Source organism: Equus caballus, chromosome 14 (genome assembly GCF_041296265.1).
Source record: "Equus caballus isolate H_3958 breed thoroughbred chromosome 14, TB-T2T, whole genome shotgun sequence".
In the NCBI taxonomy this organism is placed as follows: Eukaryota; Metazoa; Chordata; class Mammalia; order Perissodactyla; family Equidae; genus Equus; species Equus caballus.
The window spans coordinates 59,679,403-59,693,725 of NC_091697.1; the positions used below are offsets into that span (position 1 = coordinate 59,679,403).

At 36.1% G+C, this 14,323-nt stretch overlaps 1 protein-coding gene across 24 annotated transcripts in view; it reads left to right on the forward strand.

Annotated features, from left to right (window-relative positions):
• RAPGEF6 (Rap guanine nucleotide exchange factor 6) overlaps window positions 1–14,323 on the forward strand; it is a 201,485-nt gene that overhangs the window by 140,538 nt on the left and 46,624 nt on the right. For all 24 annotated transcript variants that reach the window (XM_023616914.2, XM_070232665.1, XM_070232666.1 and 21 more), the window contains 2 exon segments: window positions 4,817–5,057; window positions 11,557–11,714. In XM_023616914.2, coding sequence (XP_023472682.1) covers window positions 4,817–5,057; window positions 11,557–11,714 — 399 coding nt within the window.

Consider the following 14,323-nt stretch of genomic DNA (forward strand, 5'->3'; position numbering starts at 1 on the left):
GGTGATCTTTTGAATTTGTGCATTGATAACTCTCATCAATTTTAGAAATTTTATGGGCATTATCAGTTCAAATACTGCCTTTGCCCCTCTCCCTGTATTCTTTCCATGTGGAAGATCAGTTACTTGTATGTTAGAAGATTTATTTTCCATGTACCTCTTACAATCTATTCTTTCCATTTTTTTCCCTCTTTCTGCTTCAGTTTGGGTCTTTTCTAATGACCTGTGTTTAAGTCTAGTTACCCTGTTTTCTGCTGTATCCATTCTGCTGTTAAACACACACAATAGGTTTAATTTTAGATATTAAATTTTCTCTTCCAGAATATCCATATGAATCTCTTTTATAAACTCTACCTCTCTTGCACTTCACTATTTTTTCATCCATTTTATCTTTCCTCTATTTTTAAGATATGTTATTAGGGGCCGGCTCGCTGGCGCATCAGTTAAGTTTGCACATTCCACTTCTTGGCGGCCCGGGGTTCGCTGGTTCAGATCCTGGGTGCAGACATGGCACCGCTTGGCAAAAGCCATGCTGTGGTAGGCGTCCCATATATAAAAAAGTAAAGGAAAATGGGTATGGATTTTAGCTCAGAGCCAGTCTTTCTCAGCAAAAACAGGAGGATTGACTGCAGTTAGCTCAGGGCTAATCTTCCTCAAAAAAGAAAAAAAAGATACATTTATAATACTTATAAAATCCTTGCGTCTTAACTCCAACATTTGGATTATCTTCTGTCCTGTTTTCTCCCTCTGGTTATCAGTCATATTTTCTTACTTTGTGTGTCTTATAATTTGTTATTGTATGCTGTAGTTTATATATAAAGGAACCTTAGAGGATAATGAAATTAATATTTTCTCACAGGGAGGATTTGCCATTTCCTCTGTTTAAGCAGGTAGGGTAAAGGGAATTGAGCCAGGTCATGCTGGGTTGCAGAATTACGTAGACTTTGTCCAGTGGTTTCAAGTTGAGAGTAAGACTTGTCGTGTGCTTGATGCAGGCCCCTTGTCTAATGGAACTTTGTCTCTGAACACCGAGAGAGATTGTGGGAAATTTCACTCTGCTTTTTCACCCTTGTCCTCCTACCCCTACCCCCAATCTCTACCTCAGGCGTGGTTTTTGATTCAGTCTGGTAGCTTTCTGTCTCCTTTTTTAATCTGAGTTCGAAAAATCTTCAAAGATTTTGAGCTTAGGTCTTTAGCCTCCCACCCCAAGCAGGTAAGTCAGTCATGTGTTTGTTGCAAGTCCCTCCCTGTTGTGTGACTTTGTCCCTTAAGTACCATGAGACTGTAAGAAATTTCCAGCCAATCCCCAGCCTCCTGAATTGTCCTGCTATTCAAGATATCCCATGGAGAAAAGTGACCCTGCTTTTGGACTTCTCTGTATTCCAGTTTTCATGCCAGTACTCAAGGCCGTCAAACATTCTCTCTCTAGTAGAGTCCCTCTACTTGATCTGCATCTCATGTTTAAACTTGGCAAATGTCCCCAGAGAAGACGACAGCTGGCAATCTCAGTTTACCCTCTTCCTGCTCTGGAATTTTATTCCATCTATTCCTCTTGGCTTTCACAACTTTTTAAAAAGTCTTTAAAAATCCCACCACTCATAAGTTATTGTTAGCATTTTAATTTTTTAATAAAAGTAATACATATGTTTTGAAAATTAAAATACTACCCACATGATGGAGCCATAGTGTGTACAGTATTCTGTACCTTTCTACATCAGTTCAAACCAATATTTACTTCTTGTATAATTGTTTCCACATAGAATTCCATTGAGCTGATAGCATTTTAAAGGATGTTTTAGTTTGTTGACAGTTTTTGCTGTTAACAATGGTGTAATAAAAACCCTTTGTACTTATCTTTTATGCTTGTGTAGATATACCTGTAAGATAAATTTCTTAAAGTGGAATACTTTTGACAATTACTGCACAGTTTTACTTTCTAAAAGTTTACCCCGATCTACATAGACTTCATTCATCAGTGTATAAGAATGCCTCTGCAGTGGGTATAATCAACTTTTGGTTATTGATATATATTCTTTAATAATGAGGGAGGTCGAGCACCTTTTTTATGTTAACATTTCTTTTTTTTAAACAGTTTTCTCATTGTCCATTTTTATATTGAGTTATCTTTTATTGATTTGTTTGAGTTTCTTATAAATACAGTACCTTTTATCTTAAGGGTTGCAAATACTTTCCCCAAGTTATTTGTTTTTTGACTTTCCTTGTTTGTGTTTTTTTCTTTGTATGTGTGTAAACACTCATACACACATACTTATATGTGGAGAGTGAGAAATTTTTAATCTTTAGCCAAATTTATTAAACTTTTATTGATTCTTGACCACTTTCATTTCTGATTCACATATCTGATATTGTTTAATGGCATTGTAATTACATTTGCTCACAATCATTAATTTTTGTCTTTAATTTTTTTAATTAACAGTAATTTCTTTTTCTATAAATCAAGCTTCACAAATTTTTGCTTATGATTGTATTCACAAGTACAATGAAGATATAAACCACTGTGTACACTGTTGAGTCCCCCTACATACACACCACAGCCAGGGATATCTGCTGCCCATTCAGAGATTGCCTGTTGCTCTTAACAGAGAGATCAGACACTTTACCGTTATCAGGCCCCTTTTCTACCTTGTTCTCTAGTCATCTTCATTTTCTTGAACTTTCCTTCTGCCACAGGGACTTTGGACTTGAGATTTCCTCTGCCTAGCATCATTCCCCCTTCCCCTCCCTTGGCCTAGTTAAAATCTGCTAACCTTAATGATCTCTTCTTACACAGTGACTTAATTAGGGAAGATTTTCCCTTTCCTGCTATCTTAATTAGTTTGTCTCATTGTGTTCTCTCAGCACCGTGTATCTTTGACTATATATTCCACAGCAGGAGGAATCTACAAGCATATAGTAGTGTAGTACCTGACTTGTGTTCATAGGTCAGTAAATATTTTCTGAATGGATGAATACAGTAACTTGGTTTTAACTCAGAAAAGCATTTTTACCTTTACCACGTGGCTTAAAATAAAGTGAAGTTTTAAAAATAGAAACTGAAAGGAATTTACTGTATTTTAATCAAGGAGAGTATCTTTGAAAAGTGACTCCTAAAGATTTCCATTATTTTGAAGACAGAAAATGTGCTTTTTTTTTTTAAGCTGTATGTCTTGTCTTTTTTAAGATTGGCACCTGAGCTAACAACTATTGCCAATCTTTTTTTTTTTTCTTCTCCTCCTCCCTAAAGCTCCCCAGTACATAGTTGTATATTCTAGTTGTGAGTGCCTCTGATTATGCTATGTGGGATGCCGCCTCTGCATGGCCTGATATGAGGTGCCATTTCTGCGCCCAGGATCCAAACCGGCGAAACCCTGGGTCGCCAAAGCGGAGTACGCAGACTTAACCACTCAGCCATGGGGCCGGCCCCAGAAAATGTGCTTTTAATAAACTTGCAATGTGCTTAGGTAATTTGATATCATCCTGGTTGAAACTTTAAAAATGATCCAGTTTTACAACTGAATATCAAACTATGTTGTAATGCATCAATTCTTAAGGCTCTATCCATTTGAATCTTACTTGTAAGTCCTTTGATATTGTTGGAAACTGTTGATTTATCCCAAAAACAACAGAAAAGATTGCAGTTATCTTTGTTTTGGGTTTCAGTGGGCACATTTGTACAATTTACAGCTTTTCTTCTCTAAACATACAGAGTAATACTGCTCAAAGCTACACCTGCTGATAAGTTGTAGTTCTGTATCTCATGTGGCAGAAGACCTGCATATTCAAGAATATGCGGCCACTATTTTTTGTGTATGTGCGGACTCCCCCAGGCACCATGAGTTTTTAGGAAAGTTAGCTTCTACTTTAGCATTTGTCTTTTTAGTACTTTTTTCCTCTAGCAGCTTGTCTTATTTTTTAAAGCAACCACCAAAAAAACTTTTTATGACGTTACTGAATGAGAAATAGGTGATACAGACTTTCCTAAATGAAAAATGACACACTAATAGGTTCTCGATATATAGTCTTACACAGATTGATCTTTCTTTCGCCTTATCCCAGGGAGATATCACCCCTCTCACAAGGTGAAAAATCGAATCTAGGCAAAGAGATTGCTAGACAGCACGTCCCTCACTGTGCTTGCAACCCTCCTTAAGGATGAAGTAACTCACTAGACTTAGGGTTGACAGCAAGTTATCTAAGAATAATTGGTGGTTTGCTTCAGACCACTATAGCGAATGTTTATTAGCTGCTTTACTGAGTGACATAAGTCTCATACATGTGACTTTGAGGAAACTGTCATATATCACCAAATTTAGTAGTGTTTATTTCTGGTAAAATCAGGCCCAGTGAAGCACTTCCCAGTTTTTTAATGGCTAAGTTTTACAAATCTGAGCCTGACTGTAGTACTTATATCTCATCTCAAATATATTATGATAAGGAATAATGTATAACTAATAGAATCTAAAGGTCTGTTTCTATAAAATCTGAGTTGATTAGCAATTGTATTGCTTATTACCTACATAGGAACCCCTGGACTTTTCAAACACGGTGCATCCTGCCCTCTTCCTTTCCATTTTCCCAAGAGACTTTGTTTTATCACTAGTAGACAACATTAGAAGTATAGTCAGGTATAAAAGATGAAGAGGAAAGTGGGTATAGCTGATAAATAACGGATGGGTATAAATTCCATAATGTTTAATGAATGGGACTGTGAAAGGCCAAGTAATACAAAGCAACTGTTTATCCTTAAACTTTGTTGTTGATATGAAAACTTTCTAATGAGAAGGAAAGAAATGACAAGTCTATTTATTTCTTTCCACAGTGTTCAAAGAATTACTTAGTAGGACTGAACAAGAGAAATCTGGTGTTCCTCATATTCCCAAAATTGCTGAAAAAAAAAGTAATCGCCATTCAATCCAAGATGTACCAGGAGATATTGAACAGACATCACAAGAGAAAGGAAATAAGAAAGTAAAAGCAAATACGGTTTCAGGTGGAAGAAACAAAATCAGGAAAATTTTGGATAAAACACGATTTAGTATCTTGCCTCCAAAACTGTTTAGGTAGGTAATGCTGATCTCAGTCATGTGTAGGCATTTTCCTATTGACTGTGCAGTTTTTATTTCGGGGAAGGGAAGTTTGGGTTAGTTTTGTTTTTTATACAACTAATGTATCATAAAATCTACAAGCAATCTATAAATAAGAAAGAATAAATTTTGAATGTTTCCCCATCACTTCTATGAAGTTACCACTGCTAGATTATATATTCTTCCATATTCTTCCATTAGCCTTGTTTTGAATATTAGAAAAGACTGACTGTTTTATGAAATCTTTTTTTGTATATTTTTGATCCCATTTCAGTACCTTTATCTACAAATTTGAACACCTTAAATCTTGGGACATATTCAGTGATACTAGTTTTTGGTCTTTTAAATCATCTTTCTTTTATTGCACTATTTATTCCCTCCTAAAATCCTAAAGCTGACCTTTTTAATCAAATCTGTTTCAGTTTCCAAAGTGAGATGTCGCAAAAACTGCATAAAACTTTAACATTTTAAATGTAATTTAAGGTCTGCAAGATACTGATGAAATCAAGCTACTGCAGTGTCATGGTTGAGAATGACTCTAGTATATATTATATCTGTGTATGTTATACATCATCTACTTCCTAAAGCAATCACAAAAGTTCTAATCAAATGCAGTACTTATACTTAGTGCACAGTAGGCACTCAGTATTTGTTGAGTAAGTTAGGGCAATGAATTGACCAGTGAAAGAAAGCATATTCAAACAAAATATATTCACAAAAATACTTAATTGGTTCCTGGTAGTTCCTGGCACTGTGCCAGGTGACAGTTACAGAGCTGGAACATGGTAGTCCCTACCTCTAAGGAATTCGTATTAGGAACCCTTTATTCTCCACACATTTGTTATACGGTAGGCACAATATCCAGAGATAGAAATACAGAAAGATAAGTAAAGCAAGTTTTTTGTCCTCTAAGAGTTGATCTCCTAAAAGAGAAGGCAGGGAAATGGGTGCATTACAGGATGATAAGTGTTTTGACCTGTACAAAGTCAGAAAAGGCTTGGTAGGTTTGAGTAGACTGTTTGTGAGTGCACACCTCGATATGAAGCAAGAGAGGATAGGTAAGTGCTAGGTTGTGAAGGACTTTGAATGTTATGCTACGGATAGTGATTTCATCATGTCATAATAGGGAGCCACAGAAGGCATATGATGTGATAAGATTTGCTATTTTAGGACGATCTCTCTTAGCTGTGGTAGTGGTCTGGAGTTGAAGGTGCCGCACAACGTAGCAGTAATAGCAAGGAGACCAATTAGGAGGCAACTTGGAACTAGGTAAATGTTTGCTCTCATCTGTTACCTAGTTAAAGATCTCAAAGATTTCCTGATCAGAAAATGCTCTTCTTGAGTTGTTTCCAGTCAGGGAAACGCATTTACTCTTCATTTAATTTGGGCCTCACAGAGGACTGAAACATCCTGAGCTCTGTCCTTAATGTCGCTCATTTCTAGAAAGTTTATTACTCATTCCTTTCTGAGTGACTGCTATCCTTGAGGTGAGTGGTTTGTATAAATCATAATTTTAAGATAGCAAAATTCTTTTAATATTGAGCATACTGTAGTATGACAGCAGCACAGCAAACACTATAAGACAAGTTTTATTCTCACAAATGAGAATTGAGTAAGGAGAATGTAAGGGGAGCCAGCCCAAACTGAAGAGACTGGGGACAATTTTGGATGGCCAGAAGTCTGCATGAATGCACTGAGCAAAGGGGAAAAGAATGGAGGGTCAGAAGGCAGTAAAGAATTCACAAGGGGAGTTCCTCAGGAGCTAATAGCCTGAGTTCCATTTCCAGAAACCCTGGTGGGTTAGGTCTGGAATACATATATCTCTTTTAACTGGTTCTCATTTTGAACAGTAGCACAGTTGTGACATGTGTCGTCTAAAACCAGAGAACATTGTGATTGTAACTGACTAGCTTGTTAGTGTCACATTCCCACTGGTTATATTCAAGTTTCAGGTAGCTAAATCACTGTCGCCTTTCCACAGTATCTCCTTCAGGGAGTGAGAATTGGTTGCTCCACCTGTATTCTCTCTTTGGTTATAGCAAGAGGCATGGAAATTGAGGTGACCAGGAACAATCATTTGAGTATTCGCCAGCATTCTTTCTTTATATTGGTACCCCAAGAAATGAAAGATATAGTAGAAATAGTTTTACTTAAACTCAGAAGGGATTTTGGGTTTTTTCCACTTCAGTCTGCAAGTATTTGTTGAGTCTTTTGCTTTGTGCCAACAGGATGCTATGGGCTATAAATACAAACGTGAGTAAAATGCTGCCCTTCAGGAATTAATATTAAACTGACTATCTCTTCTAACATGTTTCAGTGAAGTAAACTGCCAATAATTTCAGCCTTAAAAATGCCAAAAAGGGGCCAGCCTAGTGGCACAGCGGTTAAGTTCGCATGTTCCGCTTTGGTGGCCCGAGGTTCTTCACTTCAGATCCCGGGTGTGGACCTATGCACTTCTTGTCAGGTAACACTGTGGCAGGCATCCCACATATAGAGTAGAGGAAGATGGGCACAGATGTTAGCTTAGGGCTAGTCTTCCTCCGGGGGGGGAAAAGCCAAAAAACAGATTATTTTAGTAGAAATCATAAGTGTTTTCTACTGGAGCATATTTTGCAGAGAGAACCCATTTGTCTTTTTACCTTTCAGACTAGTCACTTTGCATTTTTGAGAACATATGTCACATTTCTTGGCACTTAATTATTACAGATAAATTCAGACAACCCATTTTGCTACACACACACAAAATTGCTAAAACTTAGTAGAAAAATAGGCAGAGAACGTGAATCAGATGTTCTGTTAATAAATCAAAGATACACAATTTAAAACAGGATACTGTTTGTTTCATCAAAGGTTGACAGAGATAATTATTAGGACCACAATTAATAACGTAGGATAGATAATAAGTTCAGACTACTGTTGGAATATAAAATGATGCAAGCTTTCTATAAGGCAGTTGGGCAGTTTTTTTATTAAGGGCTTAAAAAAATGTTCATACCTTTGATTCAGTAATTCCATTTCTAATAATTCGATGAAGATTTATATACAGATGTTCTTAGAAATATTATCTATGAAAAAACAAAATTGGAAATACCCTAAATGTCCAACTTTAGGGGTTGGTTAAATAAATTGTGCTCTATACCTTAAAAATGACTAGAAGGAAAAATGTTGATTGTGGTTTTCTCTAGAGTGTGGTTTTATAGGTAATTTTTTCCCGTTCTTCCTTGCTTGCTTGTTTTCTATATTTTTAAAATTTCCTACTTTGATTGAAAAAGAATTTGATTCCACAATTTCTGGACATCTCCTATGTGCCAGGGTTCTTTGGAAGGGGCACTTGCTCTCTATCTTTGCAGCACTCCCTTCTCTGAGAGGAGAGGATGCATTGTCACAGAAGTACTTTAAGAAAGGATGTCTACATCTGGGAGAGGAGCAAAGAAAACGAACATAAGGAAGGAACAAATAGTCGAGGCAGGAATAGATAATTCCCTAAATCCCTAACCATGACAAATTTTCAAATGAAAGAATGCTGCTGAAAGTTAGAATTAAAAAAATTTATTGATATTGAATAACATCTGTAAATTAAGACATAGTGTGGTTTTTATTGACGTGAGAATATTTCACAATTCAGGAAACGTGATCTCCTGTTTTTTAATCACTCCGCTTTTGTTTTGTTTTCTTTAATCACAAATTGGCTAAGTAACATCTTTGTATTATTCATTGTTAACAGCCCCAGAAGTAGACTACCGTGTTTGCTTATCAGAAGTTATTTTTCTCCCCATTTCTTGTCAGCATACTTTCTTTGTTTGCTTTTAATATTGGGATTTTTTTTATTTGCATATTGATGATATTTATGCAGCCTTTTTAGTTTCATATTATGAAGTCAGTTTAGTGTCGGGGAATTACTGAGGAATTTTTCAAAACTATCTTGTTTTTGTTACTGCATCACCTTCTCAGGAGACTGTTTTGGTAAGAAATGACATGGCTATTTGCAAATGGGCTTTATCAATTCAGCTTCCAAACAAGCATGGATATTTTTCCAATTAGATTCTATTTCATTCATGTCATAGCATGAGTTGTCCATAACATTAATATAGTTTCATTTATACGTGCTCACAGCTTACCATAAATTTGTAACCAGCTTTACATTATTATAACTGAACAGTGTCATATCTGTTGCTTATTAAAAAGCAAAAGTAATGTTAAATAACGGCAGTAAGAGAGAGAAAGACTTTTAGTATTTCATGCCCTTCTCTCACTGTAGTAAATTCCAACTTACTGCAACTGATGCAGCCACTTCTCTTTAAAAGAAAATTAACTTCTTAACATTGTTAAATTTGCTCCTACATTGATTATTAGTAGTACCAGCTAATCTCCTTAACAATTTGCTTTGTTGAATTCAGTTATCTGATCCTTTGTCTCTAAAAATTGTCAGATTTGTTTTCAAAAATCAATTAAAGAAACACTGTTGTATTAAAATATATATTTTTTCTACATAATTTAAATTGTTGCCAGATTACTTAAAAAACTATGAATAAAATATCTGTGAAAGCCCTCCTTTTTTTCTCTTACCTAACCTTACAGCATTTAGCTCTAATCTTTAGGAATATACACATAATTATAAAGAGCCAATTTAGGATAAATACAAATTACTTATCAAATTAAGATATTTCCTTCCTTTATCTTTATCTCTCAGATTAGATTGCCTTCTCTCCCCAGGAAAACATTTCCTGTTTCTATAGTGCCTTTGCCTGTTGTACCCAACGTACCCCGCACTGTTTCTCAATATGAATTGTTTATTCTTCCTAGGTTTGTCCTGTCTATTTTAGTTTTGGTAAGAGTATTTCACTATTTTCCAATGTGCCAAAATGTTACCCACATGACCTAATTTAATCCTCACAGTAGTCTTGAGGGATAGATAGTATTATTCACATTTTTAGATGAGGAAACCAATGTCCAAAAACAGAAAGAAATTTCCCTGAGGTTGCACAGCTAATAACCCAGGTCTGTCTGGCATAGCTTGCTCTTGAAATACTTATCTTTGCTCTCTTCCATGTCTTCATGCTCTTCCTGACTCATCTGCTCTTTCTCATCCTAGCTCTGTCTTCCTTGTCTGGCTGTTAACGGTTCTTTAGCTGTTTATTTAACTGTCCTCTGCACACCATCTTGCGTAGTTTCCTAATCTGCCTAAATCCTATTTTTTACTCCTAACATAGTCTAGATGTATCCCATATCACTCATTTTTAAGATAAACCTCAATCTATTTTATGATAATAGGTAAGTATTCTGTGATACCTCTGTTTGTGTAGCTAGTACTGGGTAGAATGCAGCATTGAATAAAAAATAGATGAGAATTAATATTAACGTAAAGCATTAGTTTTAAATAAGCACAACCCTTAGAAGTAAGTGGTGTTTTGGTTGTTGATGCTGATGGAAATCTCTTTTTCATTGCTATCCTGTGTTTGTGTAGGAGCGTTTCACTTATTCTATGTTTTATAGGACTTGGGGGGGGCGGTATCTAAAACTTAAGTGAGAGAGTTTCTGTTTCTTTGTTTTTGTCTTTACTCTTAGATGGATTTAGAGTTGCCTGTGTAACACCACTAAAATATTTAAAGGAAGGATGTACTGTTTGCTTAAATATGGCCATTTAATTGACACTCGTTTTTGAAACCTTTAAAGGGAATTAACTATAGACGACTTGCTTTCTGCTCTGGTTTTGATGTTTTCATCTAGGGAACAGCCAAATAATTAGGCTTGAGAGATGACAGAAGAAATAATGTGCCTTTAGAATCAACTTTAGAGACTATAAAATTCTTTTTCTTCTATTTTCATTTCTGGTCCTCTTTTTCCTTCTCTTTTTTATTTGTCACATATTCCCATTGTTGTTTGTTGCTATTCTCTATGCCATGTTCCTGTTATCTCTTCCCTGTTCTTGCTGGTTTGGGCAGTTCTCAGGTTGTTCTTAAATTTAAAGGCCTCTCTTATTTTGTCACTCAAGCTTGGCTCCATTGTTTTCTACACCCTGCCATATTTTTGGTTTGGATTTAGACCCAGCTCCCTCCTTTGCCTAGAAGGTCACCAGGCTTTTCTGTTGAGAGAGAGAAGCTTGCTGTGGTGTAGCTATGCATTGTTGGATACATATATTAGTGTGCACTGAAAGTGGAGGATCTCAAGGGCTCCCTAAACACTCAGGTTCACTTTCTCTACCAAAACCAGCAGTAACTAAATATGACTATTTCTCTATGATGTAGTAGAATTACTTAGATGTATAAGTTAAATTTTGAGTGTAATTGTTAAAAATATATTTTATTACCATTTTCATTATTAGTTGTCCTTAATTTTTAAATTGCTGTAATATTTCAATCTAATTTTTAAAATCACCACTTTGAATTGGTTCTATTATGCCTTAGTGCAGAGAACAGAAATGTTTACTATTTAGAACCCTCAAATACTTCAAAGTGATATATGGCTTTTTTTGAAGTGATGGAGGCCTGAGCCAGTCACAAGACGACAGCATTGTGGGAACGAGACACTGTAGGCACAGTTTGGCTATAATGCCTATTCCTGGAACACTGTCATCCAGCAGCCCTGATCTCCTGCAGCCTACCACCAGCATGTTGGATTTTTCCAATCCTTCAGGTAATTTTTGTTTGTGATTTTTATGTAGCCATATTGGTACCATGTGGACAAATAGGTGGTTGAGCCCTGTGCAACAAATACTAAATTTGCTTGCAGCCCTCTTATCTCACCTCCAGCTTATGACTTCATGCAAAAGCTAAGGAGAAGATTATGTCTTTTTGTCTAAGCTGGAGTGATTCTTCCTCCAATATGAAATAAAAGTACACAGAAAAGAGATCATATTTACGTATCTCTTGGTAACCCTAATCCGAGCAGTGGAATGAAAGCAGAAATACTTTTTTTTAATCTAAGTGGCCTCATTTATCTTCCTCTGTGATGTACAGAAATGTGTTAGTAATTCTCTAGAAACATTGATTTCCCCCTCAACGCCTGAAGCTAAAGTTTTTTTTGTCATATATTATGAACTAAAGTACTATAGTGTCTTTTTCATTGGTGTTAATACTTTCAATTTGGGACATCAAGTTAATTTTTCTACATCTGCAGAGCCAGAAATTGTCATTTAGCTGTGTAATCTAAAATTTCATTACAAGGAAGAACAGCTTAGACTTTGAAGAATTGTTTATATATCCATCACTTGAGAGGATTTAAGATGACTTTCAATAAAAAACACATACAATTAAGAACTGAAATATATAATTGGGTCCAAGCAGGGGAGGGAAACAAATAACTCTACAAAGATCAGCGTAGTTGTAATTCAGTTTTAGTTTTGAATCTGAAGTTCCCAGCAGCTGGCATAAAAAGGGAGGAAACTTGATTACGTAAATCTCAGTATTAGAAAGGAGTAAATATAAGTGTAGTGGTAAAGTTTATGTTTTATTATAGTAACTTAAATAAAAACTCTAGGATATAGGATAAGAATGCAGTTTAACGAAAGTCTCTCTGCACATTGTTTCTTTCTTTTTGTTTCAATTGCCTCTTAACACTAGAGAGATTAACTACACACAGTAATCCGTCTTTGACACATCTTACTCTCTATGTGACTACCAGTGTTCTTTCTAGAACAAAGATTTTAGTGAGTCATTGCTTTGCTTAGAAATTTCTAGTGGTTTCTGTGTTAGTCAGGATTCAGTCATGAGATAGAAACCACTCCAGATATTTGATCAGAAGTTAGTATAAGTTATTGTCACCAAGGTATAAATTAACTACCATTTTTAAAGGGTCAAAAAGCAAGCATTGAGGTATCACAGAGGTAGGAAAACTGCAGGTTGGATTCAGCATCTGGTACATGAAAGAAATGCCACTACCAGGCTGAAGAAAGTTTTCCTGGAGTGATACAGAAATAAAAAGCTCTTACGAAAAAACAGAGCAGCAAGTCTCTTCATCTAACCTTGCGGTTTACCTCTGGTGCCCTCTTTTGGCAGAGCCTAAGAGAGAGTCATTTGGCAAAGAAGAAATGTGGTTTGCAGAGTTTCAGCCCCATCATGACAAGGCCAAGTGGGTCAGGAGCCTAAAGACAATAACTTAATAATTGCCAGTGTCCAGTTTTCAAGGCATAATTATAAACCTCTTCTAGCCTCTTGTTCTGCCATTCTCCCCATTGTCACCTCATCCATCTTTCCTGAGTGTAGCATGTACCTTCAGAACTCTTTCTTTGTCCATACTGTTTGCCTCCTGTGTTGTCCTCTCCCTGCGTATGTCATGAAATTTTTCTTACTCCTCAGTGCTGAATTCAAATGTTACCTCATCTGGGAAACCCAGGTCCCTCTGCTGCAGAATCAGTCCCTCTTTTTCCAGAAAACTCTAGCACATTTTCGTTGTCTCTCTGTTGCTTGTCATGTAAGCACCATGGGAATTTATTTCCATGTCTGTATGTATGTGTTCCACAGCGATCCTTCTTACACTATACTCACAAATAAAATATTTTCACTCTACCAAAAGCACAAACTAAATATGCATCCTTTCGTGACTAGTGTTTAGGGACATGATTTATAGATTGACTGATTTCTATGTCTGTCCTTTTGCCATAGGTATATGCAGAAGTGGGGCTGAGGGAGTAAGGGGTAGGTTTTAAGGAGAGGAGAGAGAGAAGTAAACTGGGGATTTTGCTGGGGGAACAAGGGGAAGAGGTTGGAATCATTGAAATTTAGACACTGGAAGCCCCGTGGCACTTAAAGTCAGATCTCTGGAGAGGAGGTGCTGCTCAGCTTGATTTCAGATTGATTGCATAATTCTCTCATTGAAAACATGTTTAAAGAGCTGAAGATGCACTTTTAAAATCTATTCAGAGAATATCAGTCTGCAGCCTGTGTCCATACCAGCAATATAAGTGAACACATATAAGATAGGTATTTAACTTATATGTTATAGTTTTAAACCCCAAAATGTGCAACTTTATGAAAGACTTTTTATAGTGCCATTTTATGTTGAATAAGATATTCATTACCAATTCCCAATTCAGCTCCTTAAATTATATATGACAGCACTGAATTTTAGGTTAGCTGTGTATGTCACGTATGTATATTGCAATACATATATAACATCAACTGGGTTTGATTAACATATTAATGTTGATCTCAGCCATGTTTATACTGCATGTTTAAGTTATTAGAAAGTGGGGACAAAGCTACAGACCTGTTAGTTTGCTTTTGATTACTGACTTTTTTATGGTT